The sequence below is a fragment of the Mauremys mutica genome, chromosome 4 (genome assembly GCF_020497125.1).
Source record: "Mauremys mutica isolate MM-2020 ecotype Southern chromosome 4, ASM2049712v1, whole genome shotgun sequence".
Classification (NCBI taxonomy): domain Eukaryota; kingdom Metazoa; phylum Chordata; order Testudines; family Geoemydidae; genus Mauremys; species Mauremys mutica.
Window position 1 is genome coordinate 29,460,613 of NC_059075.1, and position 16,111 is coordinate 29,476,723.

The 16,111-nt window shown below is 41.8% G+C and overlaps 1 protein-coding gene across 2 annotated transcripts in view; it reads left to right on the forward strand.

Moving 5' to 3' along the window:
- BTBD7 (BTB domain containing 7) overlaps positions 1–16,111 on the forward strand; it is a 100,274-nt gene that overhangs the window by 68,996 nt on the left and 15,167 nt on the right. For both annotated transcript variants that reach the window (XM_045016054.1, XM_045016053.1), the window contains exons 4-6: positions 3,233–3,441; positions 10,154–10,229; positions 15,765–15,925. In XM_045016054.1, the coding sequence (XP_044871989.1) occupies positions 3,233–3,441; positions 10,154–10,229; positions 15,765–15,925 (446 nt within the window). The remainder of the gene's footprint in view (positions 1–3,232; positions 3,442–10,153; positions 10,230–15,764; positions 15,926–16,111) is intronic.

Below are 16,111 nucleotides of genomic sequence, written 5' to 3' on the forward strand. Positions count from 1 at the left end.
AAACAAAGGCTGAGAAGGGGATATGATTGCTCTTTATAAATACATTGGGGGGGAGCATGGCAGGAAGGTAAACACTGGAGCGGTGAATAGCTGTTTAAGCTAAAGAATAGTGCTGGCATGAGAACAAATGGATATAAACTAGCTATGAGCAAGTTCAGGCTGGAAATTAGAAGAAAGTTTCTAACCATCAGAGGAATGAGGTTCTGGAACAGCCTCCCAATAGAAGTTGTGGAGACAAATTAGTTTTGAGAGAGCCGGACAAATTTATGAGTGCAATGATAAGGCTGCTTATAATGATGTGGTGCAGGGCTCAGCAGCCCCAGGGGTCCCTTGTGGTTTATATCTTATGTTCCTAAAATCACATGCTTCAGCTGATAACCTATAGGGGTCAGGAAGGGATTTCCCTCCCTTCTCCCCCACCCCACCCCCCAAATGTATTTTTTTTAATCTCCTTCCCCTGAAGAATCAGGGATCGCCCCAGTTGGGGATAAGCACCAACCCACCTCAGTCAGTGTCCCAAGATGGTACCAACCATTCTCTCTGAGGTTGGCTGGTTCTTGCCTGTATGCTCAGTGTCTGACTGATTGCCATATGTAGGGTCAGAAAGTAAACTTCTCCCAGGTCAGATTGGCAGTGACAATGGGATTTTTTCACCTTCCTCTGTAATGTAGGGTGCAGGTCACTTGTTGGGATCATCCGGCTATATTTCATTTAATCAATTTCCTGCCATTGCAGGGGCCTTGGGCACTAGTGACCTTAGTGCCTTCTGTTCTCTGCCTGTGGCACATGATGATCTCATCTCCTGTGGGCTGTAATATTTTCGTCTAATTTTGATTGGTGAGTTTAATGTGCATGTGTAGGTGACCTGAGATATACAGGTCAGATTGGATGATCTGGTGATTCCTTCTGGGCATAAACTCTGACTCATGGATCAGGACCCCATTGTGATAGATGCTGTACAAATAGAACAAAAAATGCTCCCTACCCGATAGAGTTTACATTCAAAATACAAGACAAGACAACCGTTGGTATAGACGGAAAACAACAAGGAGACAATGAGACATTATTAGTCAGCATTGGTCATAGGACACTAGTGGCCTTAGCACTCTGAAATTTTTGTAGGCATCACGGAGAAGGAGAGTTTTAAGGAGGGATTTGAGGAAGGATGATGATAATACTTTGTAGTTGCTTATAGAGAGCTCAGCCCAAGTGCAAGGTGCCACAGAGAAAGAATGAAGGTGCTTGTCTGAAAATTTAACAAGTGAAGAGTTTAAAATTTAAAATGTATAGAAATCTGCTCAGCACAGATACCACTACATTTGTTTGTTGACATTTTTGGGAGGTGAGGCGAGTGGGGGAGAATAATAAAACTAAGGTTGAAATTTTCAAAGATGCTGAATTCCTTTAGTTTCCTAACTTCCATGGGCTTTCAATGGTAGTTGAGAGCCTGACTCCTTTTTAGGTGCTTTTGAAATCTCAACAAGACACTTATAACCACCACAACCCTCTAAAACACAAACTGTGTTAATCCAGTGGTTATTACTTCAGGGAAGGCCTGAGAAGAACAGATGGACCTTCAACTATGCCTCAAAAATCAATGGACTTGGGCTTTGTAGCACCAATGTGGTGAAATTAATTGAAAAGTAAGAGGCAATCCACTGAGCACACTGCTGTTAGCATTCAATATTCAGTCATTTTTCAAATAGTGCTTGTCTCTCTCCGGAGCCAACATGGGCAGCCTCAAAAAAATGGTTACACTGTGGTTGATAGGGCTCCGGGTGAAGTTCTTGGGAGCTGGAGGTCCTTGACTGTAGCTGACTCCCTCCTGCCACAAAACAGGAGATAAGTTTGCTTTGCTATCTTTGGGTCACAGTGTGAGGCCCATGTGCCTGCATGTTTCTTCCCACATAACATCAGCTACATAATCTGAGAACTTTCCCCAGAATACTCAAAGGGTATAATCAATGAAATGATAGTGAAGGGGGTCACCAGTACAAAAGTTTGAGAACCACTGATTTAAGCAAATGCATAATAATAATAAGAGATATACCAATCTCGTAGAACTGGAAGGGACCTTGAAAGGTCATTGAGTCCAGCCCCCCTGGCTTCACTAGCAGAACCAATTTTTGCCCCAGATCCCTAAGTGGCCCCCTCAAGGATTGAACGCACAACCCTGGGTTTAGCAGGCCAATGCTCAAACCACTGAGCTATCCCTCCCCCTGATGCAGGAAATCATCAGTTGCTATCACGGACAGGATTAAAAGGCAGAACATTTCTACCCAGAGGATCTCTAAGTGGGTTTTGGAGTGCATCACACTCTGTCAAGTATAGGATGTGCCTATGCTCCACGGGCTATGAGCCCATTTTATGAGCACGCAAGCATCAACTACAACTGTGCGCCATGAAGTGCCACTCACTTACATATGAAGGGCGGTCACATGGAGTTTGGTGCACACCTTTTCCTCACCGTATGCACTGGTGTAAGACTCTGCGGTGGATGCCTCATTCAGTGTGGCTGCCCTTTGTTCCACAGTTCCATCATCTTCCTCGCACTCTCCTCCTGACTAGGTACTGCTTGTCAGTCACACTCAGTGGAATACAATAGGGACTGTGACTCAAGAAGAGGAGATTACTTACCTGTAACTGGAGATTCTTCAAGATGTGTGGTCCCTATGTGTATTCCAAACCTGCCTTCCTCATCCTCTGCTATGGATCTGGTGGATTTGTGGTGGAGAAGGAACTGAGGGCACAGTTGGTCCGCCCCACCCTTTATCATCTCAGTTGATATGAGTCGAAACTAGGGTGCATGCACAGACCAACGGACATTACTACTTTTAAAAAGCTTTGGCTTTGGGCACATGGTACACGCGCATAAGCCTTGGTGGAATACAGATAGGGACCACACATCAAAGAACCTCCAGTTACAGGTAACCTCCTCTTTCTATTAGAGCACACAAGCTGATGAACAAAATTCTAGTTGTTTGGCTTTAAGAAGATTAAATTTGAACGATTGCATACATCAGAATGCTGAAACACAGTTATAAATGTTTTTAAATGTACTCAGAATTCAATAACTTGACCCTTTCTAATCTTTGTCTACAGGGCTCTTCTAGTTTTATTTAGTTTCTTGCAGTGATGGGAGCTGTATAAGACCTTAGGTACAGATTTAGGTGTTCTCCTTAAGTATTAAACTGCCTCTCATAGTGTTGCTGCTCTGTTTTTGTTTTTGTAGGTTGTGAGGATATTATTGCTGAGAGCATCTCACTAGACACTTTAATTGCCATTCTCAAGTGGAGTTCTCAGCCATACGGCTCCAAGTGGGTACACCGCCAAGCATTACATTTCCTCTGTGAGGAGTTTACCCAGGTCATGACTTCAGATGTCTTTTATGAACTGAGCAAGGACCACCTGCTGACTGCTATCCAGTCTGACTATTTACAGGTAAATGTTTAATTTCTTGTCATTCAAAAAGTAGCTAGTTATGTTTTGAAGCTGTAGTGTACATTTAGCAGAAGCATTCAGAGTGAATAAAATCTTAAATCTTTCTAAATGGGAACAATAGATATTAATATGCTTGTGGATTTGTGTGCGCAGAATAAAGCTTTTTCTCTTTCACTCACATATACACAAAAACCACAGTAGAGGAACTGATTAAGGAAAGTACTATGTTTTCTTGACTTAAAACGCAACCTAAAATGGCTATATAAACTGTTGCTTGAAAGCCTAAGAGTAGTCTAGAAACTGCTGCAAATTATTTTAAGTGAAACAGTTCTAGGTCAAACTTTTGCCTTGCCTGTTAAGGTTTTTGTGGAAATTGCAGTGTCTCATTTTTGCTGCTTTGATGTATAATGTATGTGAAAGAGTTGTTTTGGTTTGTGTTTAAACATACTGCTTATTTTTTACCTTAGAAATATTAATAATGATTACATCGATTTTCCATGAGGATGTATACTGTTTGCTCTTAAACCTTTCTTGAAGGGGCAGAAGTGTTGAAACTTTAATATATGGCCTTTCTCCAAAATGCTCATTAGTAATTTAAATTAAATGTTAACAAAAACTAACAAAAAACTTGATTTGAAGAGTCTTAATAAAAGTCTCTCCTTTCACTCTTCAACTCCTGTGATGTGGCCATTTAACTAGTTTTCCATTTATCAGGTTCTGTGTAGCCTGGAAGGCTCTAATGAACTATGAACTTCTTTCAACAAGTTGAAAAAATTATCATGGATGGCATAAGCCCACCTCTCTTTCCTTTCCAAATCACCTTTTTTAAACAGCTAAGATTAGTCACTCAGACAAACCTTTATTTTTGTACTTTCCCACCTGTCTGTGTTTTCTCTTTCTTCTCAAAGTAGTTATGTTTGCAGTCTTGCTGAATGTATGAGCTAAATCTAGAATCCAAATGACGTAAGTGCCATTCTGTGGCAATGATGTTCAGCCAGTAATGCACTTAGCCTCCGTGTCCTTCCTTCCCTTCTCATTTACAGATTCTGCTGATTCAAGCCAAAGCCCCTCACAATTTCATAGTGGTATGCTGTAGATGCCTGGAATAACTTCAGTAGCTTCTATGGCTTGATAAAAGTGCCAATAAATCATGATTAAGAAAGAATTTTCTCGTGGCCCCAGACTGCTAGTTCTTGTAGTTTGGCCTTTTGGCATCCTAGAAATAGATAATAGGCAAAGAGTAATGGCTAAACTACACCACACAAGTGATCCATGAGTAACAGAGCTGGTTAGATGTCTTTTAACTGAATGTTTTTAATCAGAAAATGCCAATATGTTAAAACTAAGACTTTTTTTGCAGAAACATATTAGTTTCAATTAGAAGATTTGTCATGTGTAGGATGGAATTTCTGGTCAAAACTAGAGAGACAGACACTTACTGTATAGTTGACTGGTTAGGGCATTTTCCTGGGATATTTTAAAACCAGGTTCGGATCTCTGTCTGAATTAGGCAGAGCAGGGACTTGAACCTGAGTCTCCCACATCAGAGATGAGTGCCCTATGCGTGTGTGCGTCGGAGTAAGTAAGTAAAATGTATTCTGATGTGTAACAAATACAAATTTTTTTTTCGTGTTTTTGGACCAGCCCTAGTTAGTAAGCTTCTGAGACTTGGGAGATATGTTGAAGCAGTTATGCTAATGGTCTGCCTCTCTAACACCTTTGTCTTAGTAGAAAGGTTGTACCTGCAGGGCAAAATAAGTGAACCATCCAGGCCATGTCCTAGAAGCTTCAGTTCTGCAGCACAAATCTGTCATGTCAGACAGTCTTTACATTGGGTGTTCCCGGGGCAACTGGGGGCAGACCAGATCTTTTTCTCTGAGCCTGGACTTAGAACCGCACCTCAGGAAGAGCTCTCCAGAATTCTACGCCTCTAAGTGGCAGACACAGCAGTTTCCAGGTCTCCCTCCTTAGCAGAGCTTTCAAAAGATGTTTAACTAATGTCTTGGTTTCTTCAGTGACTTCAAGGTATTCCTCAAAACTACAAAAAAAAAAGGGGGGGGGGAACAATGTGTTCTGGCTTTTTGAGGAGGGTTTGAAAGACAGCAGCTCTTCTCCCTTCCCCAACCTCAGAAATGACAGATGGAGACAACAGGCCAAAGGAACCCAGCTCGCAGCTGGAGTATAGGCAAGATCCACACCAACGGACTCGAACAGGCCCCAGTAAAACCAGCTCCCAGTAGGCATGGGACAAGGTCTCTGAGCGGTGCTTCAGGATTGGCCCTTACCTGGGAGTGGACCACTTCAGAAAAGGAGGCTTGAGATAATCAGAGAACTGTATGGAGTAGAACTCACTCATTGCTCCAGAGACACATTTATTCTTTCCCCAAAGTAAATTAAAATAAACCAACATAATTAAGATCTTTGTTACCATCAAATGATGCAGGTTGCAATAGTCCATCTCCTGCTCATTGGAACGGTAGCACCAGTTCCATGGAGAGACAAATATTTTGGTAAGGTCACACAATAATTCTTTGTGGTACAAAATAAAACAATGGCGTGCAGCCCATTTAAGATCTCAGGTCTTAGCTCTACAAGGAGCTATAAATTCCAAATGGAAATACTGAAATCTATCATTACAGAATTATCTTCCCAGAGTTTCAGAATATGAAAACAAACTCCTGGAATCTAGTGAATATATGATTGGGGAGAGTCACTCAAAGAAGGGAAGCTGAGAGAGAGGAACTAGGGTCACTTGTTCTAAAATGGTGATAAATGCTCTACTAGTATCTTAGAGGAAATTTATAAATTATGTCTATGTATATATCACTTGAGGTTTAAATAATGGCATTACAAGAAAGACACATATGGGCCAAGTTGACTGAAGCAAAGGACGTTGTAGTGTTTTTACAAGATTCCCCAACCATGGAGCTCAAGGCCAACACTTCTTGGAAAGACAAGTCAGTGACTGCAGGCATATTTCACTGTAAGAAACCCATTCCTAATCATTGTCGCATAACAGATTCCCGAGTATCACCAATTTTAACAAACCTCTCACAATATTAAGATTCATGTCATGATCTTGATCTGTGTAATACAAATCCTAATACAAACTGAAGCTGAAAGTTGGTTTTATGTCCCTTCCTCTTCTCACTAAAACTATCTTTCCTGTTCACCACCTTCTTTCCCAGGGGGTTTTAGAGCTTGCCATGCTTCAGTGAAAACCTGTTATATGTTCTGTCAAACATGATGGTTCCGTGTACTAGCCAGGCCTCCATCCCCACTTCCTCCTGTAATAAGTGGTGATATTGTCCTTCTGGATGAATCCAAACATCCTAGGGAAGTAAAATTCATGTTAGATGTGAACAGAGCTTACAGGGGGTAAAACTCCTCTCACTACCATGCACACACTGTGAAAACAGCAGCCATTTAACCGGCAAAAAGATCACATGCTTTATGATGAGACCTCCCACCCGCACTTTCTCAAACACTATATAGTTGACATCTTCAGTCCTCCTGATGCAACGTTTTGTAGAAAAGATGTTACAGAACAGGATGCCCCAGTAACCCACAAGTTCATCTTCAATCCTGTGTGGGTAAATTGAATCCTCTCTCCCTTCTGCTTTCTGCATCCCATTGTGAAGACTGACAGAAAGGGAACTGAGAGAGGTAAAATTCTATTACATGTGAATTTTCATTCTAGGACTGTCCTTTGGAAGGTTGGTATATGTCCAGGGTATTTTCTTGCTATTGCTCTCAAGTACTTTGAAAGGGAAGAATGTGTTCCTCCAGGAAATCCCTAAATTTCATGTCATGGCTATGCTTCAAATGGTTTGAGTTTAATAGTGCTTTTGAGCTTCTATATAATTAAGTTCCAAAGTTGAAAAATACTATAATTCTGGAGAGTTCCTTTTGTGGGGTGATCCTAATTCAGGCTTTGAGCAGAGATCTGGTCTGTTCCTCGTTGCCATGCAGATGGAGAATGCCCACTGTGAAGACTGACATGGAGGGTTCTAGAATGAAAATTCGCAGCTAAGATGCAATTTTCCCTTTTAAGCTTACAGATCTTGTTTTTGAAGATCACATTCATGTCTGTCACTGGGGACATACTAAGAAAATTATATTTTTAAAAAGTAATATACAGGATTGTTGTAGGGTTACCACATTTGAAATGCAAAATAAATGTATCCCCACCCCACAAGGCAACTTCACACACCCCCCAATCCCCTTCAGCAGCCTCTTATAGTATTTAGAGAGAGAACGCACATAAGATTGATAACATAATTTTCTTTTTTAAACTGCAGAAGTGGGAACACTGCAGCATCTTTACCTGGACACTAGGGCTGTCAAACAATTTTTAAAAATTAATCTCAATTGTGAGTAGGGCTGTGGATTAATCCCAATTAACTTATGCGATTAACACAAAAAAATTAACTTATTAAAAAAATTATCGCGATTAATCGTGCTGTTAAACAATAGAATACCAATTTAAATGTATTAAATATTTTGGATGTTTTTCTACATTTTCAAATACATTGATTTCTATTACAACATAATACAAAGTGTACATTACTCACTTTATATTATTTTTATTACATGATAAAAGAAATAGTATTCTTTAATTCATCTCATACAAGTACTCTATCATGAAAGTGTAACTTGCAAATGTAGAATTTTTTTTGTTTGTTTTTGAGTGCAGTTATGTACAACTTTAGAGCCTACAAGTCCACTCAGTCCTACTTCTTGTTTAGCCAATCGCTAAGACAAACAAATTTGGTTACATTTATGGGAGATACTTCTGACTACTTCTTATTTACAGGGTCACCTGAAAGTGAGAACAGGCATTCACATGGCACTTTTGTTGCCAGCGCTGCAAGGTATTTACGTGCCAGATATGCTAAACACTTGTATGCCCCTTCATGCTTCAGCCACCATTCTGAAGAACATGTTTCCATGCTGATGATGATCGTTTAAAAAAAAAATGTGTTAATTAAATTTGTGACTGAACTCTTTGGGGGAGAATTTTATGTCCCCTGCTCTGTTTTACCTGCATTCTGTTATATATTTCATGTTATAGCAGTCTCGGATGATGACCCAGCACATGTTTGATTTACGAACATTGTCACTGCAGATTTGACAAAACATAAAGAAGGTACCAATGTGAGCTTTTTAAAAATAGCTACAGCACTCAACCTAAGGTTTAAGAATCTGAAGTGCCGTCCAAAATCTGAATGATGAGCTGTGGAGCATGCTTTCAGAAGTCTTAAAAGAGCAACACTCTGATGCGGAAACTACAGAACCCAAACCACCAAAAAAAGAAATCAACCTTCTGCTGGTTGCATCTGACTCAGATGATGAAAACAAACGTGCATCGGTCCGCTCTGTTTTAAATTGTTATCGAGCAGAACCCATCATCAGCATAGATGCATATCCTCTGGAATGGTGGTTGAAGCATGAAGGGACACATGAATCTTCAGTGCATCTAAGCGCCTGTTCTCACTTTCAGGTGACATGAACAAGAATCAGGCACCATTATCTCCTGCAAATGTAACCAAATTTGTTTGTCTTAGCGATTGACTAAAGAAGTAGGACTGAGTGGACCTGTAGGCTTTAAAGTTTTACACTGTTTTATTTTTGAATGCAGTTATGTAACAAAAACAAATCTACATTTGTAAGTTGCACTTTCACGATAAAGATTGCACTACAGTACTTGTATGAGGTGAAACAAAATCATTTTTCAATTATCTTTATTACAGTGCAAATATTTGTAATAAAAATATAAAGTTAGCAGTATACATTTTGTATTGTGTTGTAATTGAAATCAATATATTTGAAAATGTAGAAAAACATCCAAAAATATTTATAATGAATTTAAATTGATATTATATTATTGTTTAACAGTGCGATTAAAACTGTGATTAATCACAATTTTTGTAATTGAATTTATTTGTTTTGAGTTAATCACTTGAGTTAACTGCGATTGACAGCCCTACTGGACACAGAAACTTTTAACGTTAGATATCTTTCTCCCCTCCTCCCCCGAGTGTATTGTGCTAATGAAAATCTTTAGATCTAATGTTTTAAAAAAAAAAAAGCGGGGGGGAGGATGGGGCAGATTAAATTATTTTCCTGGCAGCTGGTAAAAATACTGGCCAGGTGGTAACTCTAGATTGCTGAGAAGAAAAGGGAGGCGCATGTGGCATAGATGAGTTCCAGAACTTTTTATGTATAGAAATAATTTATTAAAAATAGATTTTTTTTTAACTCTAGAAACAATAAATAATTTTTTTAAAACTGTAAACTCCTAAAAGAGCGAAGGCAGTGGGGGAAGACACTTGTAAAATCATAATGGAAAAAACCAACAGAATTAGCTGGTTTGAGGAGGATTTATTTTTGTTTTAAATAAATGATCACTTTCTAGATTAAACAAATTATACCAGGTTCTTTGCAAACTATATTGCTTTGGGAAACTTATATTGTGTAGCAGAACTTAAAGCTAGACTTTCCTACTGTCTTTTCCTTAGTTTAGATATCAGTTTTACTACAAAGTACTTGAAGCAACAGTGGTACATTAGAACGAAGGCTAATGTGAATGTGTTTTTGTTGAGGTGACTCAATTCAGTTTTTTGCCTGAGAAATATTTGTTTGTTCAGTGGTTCCCAAAACGCTTTGTTAATAAACTAAGCATGCATTGTGTTCCATTTCTTTATTATAGGCAAGTGAACAAGATATTCTTAAATATCTTGTTAAATGGGGAGAACATCAGTTGATGAAAAGAATAGCAGACAGAGGTAAGAACCTTGTTTTTAAAAAATAAACTTGCTAGAGAAATGGACGACATATTTCAAACTGAGTTTTTAAATTCAAGAAAATATGTAACCTTGACTATACAGTGAGCAAAGGAAAGCTAAACTAAAGCACGACTCTGGGAATTTGTCTTCACTAAAACATCAGCAGTACCAAATAAACATTGTATTAGAAAATAGCCACAAGCACACTTGATATTAGAAAGACAGGATAGGTGAGGTAATATCTTTTATTGTATCAACTTCTAATGGTGAAAGAGACAAGCTTTTGACCTACACAGAGCTCTTCTTCAGGTCTGGGAAAGGTACTTGGAGTGTTACAGCTACATACAAAGGGAGACCAGTTAAGACATATTTAAAATTTTATTAAATATATATATATATATATATATATATGTATGTATATGTATATGTATGTGTATGTATGTGTATATAAAAATACACAGGTTGAGAGAAGTGTCTGTACATCTGGGTATAGTGCTTAGATTAGCCACAAATACAATGTTTGTTTTTTTAAAAGTTATATGATGCATAGAGTACATAATCAGCAATAACCCAAATTTAGGTGAATAGATTTAATAATACAGTTTAGATATTAGAATCCGAATACTCGGGTACATCACTCATGAAAAGTTGTACAGAGATTTGGTTGTGGAAAGCAAAATATATCAATGAGTGGAGATTGTCCCTCAGTAATTGAGAATTTAGGGTAGGTTGTCCATTTAGAAAATACAGTCCATGAGGAAAGTTTTTCAGTTACTTTCCTGACTGACCATTTAAGGTGAAATGGCCAGTTAACACCTCTACAGTCAGAGGTAGGCCCTACCAATTTCACTGCATGAAATCAGCCCTCCCTGTGAAATCTGATCTCCCCTGCTGCTGGGAGCCCTGGGCTCTTAGCTGTTAGTCCAGCCAGACTGGGGCGGGGACAGGATTTGTCCTTCCCCTGCATGGCTGCTCTTCATGGAGAGATTAGATCCTCCTCCAGAGGCAGCAAAGAAATGATGGTGGTACACCCTCACTTATGTGCTGCAGCAGCCTAGGTGCTGGGCTTGGGGCTTCTCCCCCCTACTGCTCCTGCCATGCCTCTGGGCTTCCTCCCCCAGCAGCCAGTGCTGGGGGCTTCCACTCCTGCTGGTGTAGTGTGAGAAACTGAAACTATCTGTAGAAATTTGCTACATCAGATAGCAGTTTTTTAACAATTCCTTATATATGAATAACTGCTACAGGTAGCGAATTCCTACAGGTAGCAGTTTCTTGCACTACACTGGCTGGGCTTGGGACTTTCACGCACAGCCACGCGTGTGCGCACACACACACCAGCCCAGGCTCAGGGCTTTTGCACCCCACCCCCTGCCAGCCAGGGCAACCCGGGCTTGGGGCTTCCGCACCTCCCCACCACCGGAGCGGTTCGGGGCTTTCATCCCCAGCGAGGGCTCAGGGCAGTCCAAGCTCAAGGCTGCCCAGCTCGAGGCTTCAGCCCCGCAGCTGCAGCCAAGGCTCAGGTCAGTCCAGGCTTGGGGCTGCTTCTTCCCCCCAGGGCTCCTGCTGGGGCTTCAGGTGACCTAGTTGGAGCTTCCACCCTAGGGCTTCTTCTGGAGTTGGGGCACTCATTTTTCCAGGGGCCCCCAGATTGGCTGGGGGCCCCACCCTTAATCTGTCACTGCCCTGGACTAGGAGGCCCCAGCTGGGGCGCTCCTAGCAGCATGGGGGAAATCCTACCCACCTCCACCTCCCGGAACCTCCTCTAACTGCAGGAAGTGCAGAGAATGGCTGCTGCCTAGGCAGCACAGAAGTGAGGGTGTCAATCTTGGGGCTTCCCCTTCCCCCAACATCTTTGCAAACCCCCCCATCCCATTTTGGGTCAGAACCCCTTCGGTTACAACACCGTGAAATTTCAGATATAAACATACGAAATTGGACCATGAATTTGGTAGGGCCCTAGTCATAGGACAAAGAGGGTTAGTGGCTTACAGATTGTTATAATGAGCTATAAATCCAGTGTCTTTAAGTCCATGACTTTTGATGTCTAGCAGAATTTTGGATTTAAGTTCCAGGCTCATCTTCTGAAGGTGTTGTACAGATATGGAATGATGGTTTTGTGAGAAGTGTTCGCCTAGAGGTGATATGGTGTGTTTTGTCTCTTATTTTTCTGAGTTCATTTGAGAGCATAGTGATTTGTCTCATTTGCCCTACAGAATTATTGGGACATTTAGTGCACTGGATATGGTACACCACATGTTGTGAAAGGTATGTTGTGGTGGGTGTTGAACATCATACCAGTGGAGATATGTCTGCAGATTTTTTGCATCTGTCATGGTAGGGTGTGGTGCCATTTTGAGTTGATGTGTCCTGGTCTGTGGGGAACTTGCTTCTGATGGTGAGTTTAATGTGGTTGGGATGGTTGTTTGAAGTCCAGAAAAGAGGGTTTGGGAAAGATTTTCTTTCAGGATATGGTCCTCATCAAGTATGGGTTGTAATGGCTTGTTTGATACCCCATATGCGTTCCAGTGTGGGGTGGTAGGTGACAACTAGGGGTGTGCAGTCAGCAGTTCTTTTCTGATATTGAAGCAGATTCTCTTGGGGTATTTGGGTGGTCCGTTCCATGATGCAGTCTACTTCTCTGTTGGAGTATCCTTGTTTGGTAAAGGCAGTTTTAAGTGTGTTAAGGTATATGTCCTGGGCTTTCTCTTTGGAGCATATGTTGTGGTGTCTGAGTGCCTGGCTGTGGATAACAGATTTCTTGGTGTGTTTGGGGTGATTACTGGATCTATGAAGGTAAGCGTGGTGAACCATGGGTTTCTTGTATATAGTAGTCTGGAGCTGATCATGGTGCATTTGTTCAGAAGTTCTTCCTCAAGGTGGCCCATGAAGAGCCATCCTAGTACTCCTGGCTGTTCCCATGGTTTGGATAAAGTTTGTTATTGAATGTAAAATTGTTAAAGGTGAGGATGAAAAGGATGAGTTTGATAATGTCTGTGGGATGGATATGTCAGTGTTGTCCATCGCCTTCTACTATTTGAGACAGGCAACAGTTCTGTTGTTCTGAGAGATATTGGTGTATTTAGGACACGGGTGGGCTCTCGAGCTCCCAGTGGGGAACTGGGTCTGGGGCTTGCTGCACTCCAGCCGGAGAGCAGGGTCCGGGGCTGCTCTGCGCGGCTCCCGGAAGCAGTGGCATGTCCCCCCTCCAGCTCCTACGTATAGGAGCAGCCAGGGGGCTCCATTCCACATACTGCCCCAAGCGCCGTCCCTGCAGCTCTCATTGGCCGGGAACCACAGCCAGTGGGAGCTTCAGGGGCGGTGCCTGCAGACAGGGCAGCACGCAGGAGAGCCGCCTGGCCACACCTGTGCATAGGAGCCGGAGGGGGGGACATTCCGCTGCTTCTGGGAGCTGCTTGAGGTAAGAACTGCCTGGAGCCTGCACCCCTGACCCCCTCTCAGGCTCCAACCCCCGAACACCTCGATCCCAGCCCGGAGCACGCTCCATCCTCAGCCCCCCCCCCCAGAGCCCGCATTCCCAGATGGAGCCCTCATTCCTCCCCAACCTTGATCGCCCTCTGAACCCCTCAGACCCCAGCCCGGAGCACCTTCCTACACCCCAAACTCCTCATCCCCACCCAAGAGCCTGCACCCCTCCCCCCCCGCAGCCCTCATTCTCCCCTGGACTCCACCCCACCTGCCACACCCTGAACTCCTCATTTCTGGGTCCACCCTGGAGTCTGCACCCCCCAACCAGAGCCCTCACCCCCTCCTACACCCTAACCCCAATTTTGTGAGCATTCATGGCCCTCCATACAATTTTTATACCTAGATGTGGCCCTCGGGCCAAAAAGTTTGCCCACCCCGATTTAGGAAGTGCAAGAATGGTATTCCGTGGGAGGTTATTAATGTTGTGGAGTTTCTGGAGAAAGTCATTTGTGTCCTGAAGGAAACTGGCCCTTTCTGTGATGAGTGGTTTGAGGATGGTTTCTAAGGGTCTTCATATTCCTAGGGTAAGAGTGCTGTGGCAGATATAATGGATCTGCCTGGGTTCCCTTATTTGTGTCTCTTGGGAAGATGGGGGGGATGATGTGTGTAATTTCTCAGAGTTGTTTGGGAAAGGATTTGATGATATCCCTAAATTGCTGGTTGAAAAGTGGTGTGGGATCTTCTTTGATTCCTTTATAATAGGTGGTGTCAGAGAGTTGTCAGTTGGCCTCCATGACACAATCATCATGGTTGAAGACAACAATGGTGTCTCCTTTATCTGCTGGCTTGATCACTATCTGGTGGCTGGATTTCAGTGGTTGTATAGCTGTCCTCTCAGCGGTGGAAAGATTGTGGTGGATGTGATGGTTGTTAAGGATTTCACTGATTATTTTACTGAAGTAATTAATGTAATAATCAAGTATGTAGTTTCATCTGTTGTGGGATGTCCAGTCAAATGATTTTTTTTTCTTATGACTGTCAGTTTGGCGTATGATAGTAGTTGTGGGTGGTGTCGTCTTTTGTTGTGAAAGAATTGTTTGAGGCAGAGTCAGCAAAATAATTCTAGTAGTTCTCTTGTAGTATAGTATCAAGTTCTGTGGTGGGTAGAAGTTCAGTCCCTTGGAGAGTACAGATAATTCAACTCCAGTTAAAGGAGCATTGATAATTTGATGGTTGGGTGTAGTGTGCAAGTGGTGGGTCCTGGTTTATGGGTTCTCCTGAATGTGGTGTTCTGTGCATTGTCGAGTAGTTGGTTCCACTTTCTGTTTTTTGTGGTGGGTAGCTGTCATCAGGTTTTTTATAGTTGTTTTGGGGTTCTTGCATGATCTCTGTGTGGGTTTCCTGATACTTTTTTCTTCCAGTGTGTAGGAACATGTGATTGATCTCTTGTTTTAGGTGATCCCTTCTTGAATATATGAGGTAACAGGGATGGTTCATTAGTTTTTTCTGAAGTCGTTCTGCGGAGCTGTTCAGCATATTTGCAGTTGTATGTAGTAAAATATGTATTGTAGCTCAAGCAGAAATAATGGGCTTGATGCAGAAATTCCTAGATGGGTTATATGGCCAGTGCTGTATAGCTGACTAGATTATGATGATGGTCCCTTTTGCCATTAAAAATCTGTGAAAATAGTCTGGTCTTTCTTGGAAACCACTGGGGGAAGGGAAAGAATCCACAGAAGAGTCTTGAGGAACTACCAACTGTTGGGGATGAAAAGAGTTTTTTGTTGCTGCAGGAGCATGGTTTTGCAAAGGGGCCTGAGAAATATCTATACAAACCATCTTTCCGTCAGCTTAAGCAGTAACTAGCCAGATAGAAAATAAATTTTGGGGAAATGGCTTTTGGGCAGGTGACTCACATCCATAGGAACCAGACTGAATTGTGCTGGTGGCATACTGGTTCGTTTTGTGGAAAAACAATGCGAGGCACTGTCTGTCACTGACTACGCAGATTTCCTTTTCCTTCCTGCAACAGAAAGGTAGAACTTCTGTTTTCCTATTAAAAAATGTTTATTCAGGTGGAGACTATATATTTATTATTCCTTTCCACAGAGCCCAATTTACTGAGTGGTACTGCCCACAGTGTGAACAAACGCGGTGTAAAGAGGCGAGATCTTGACATTGAGGAGCTGAGAGAGATCCTATCTTCTCTTTTACCTGTTGTCCGCATTGAGCACATTTTACCTATGAACAGTGAAATACTGAGTGATGCTGTAAGTCTTTCTTCTCCCACACCCCACAATCCACCTTTCAGACACACAGATCTAGCCTGTGGGATTTTATATTTCAAGCAGTGCAAAAGTCCTGGGTTATTTTACCTTTTTGAGATAGAGGCACCAAAATTTATGAACTTTTGTTCTTGATAATTATCATAAAATAGTATTTTTAATGGAAGTTTT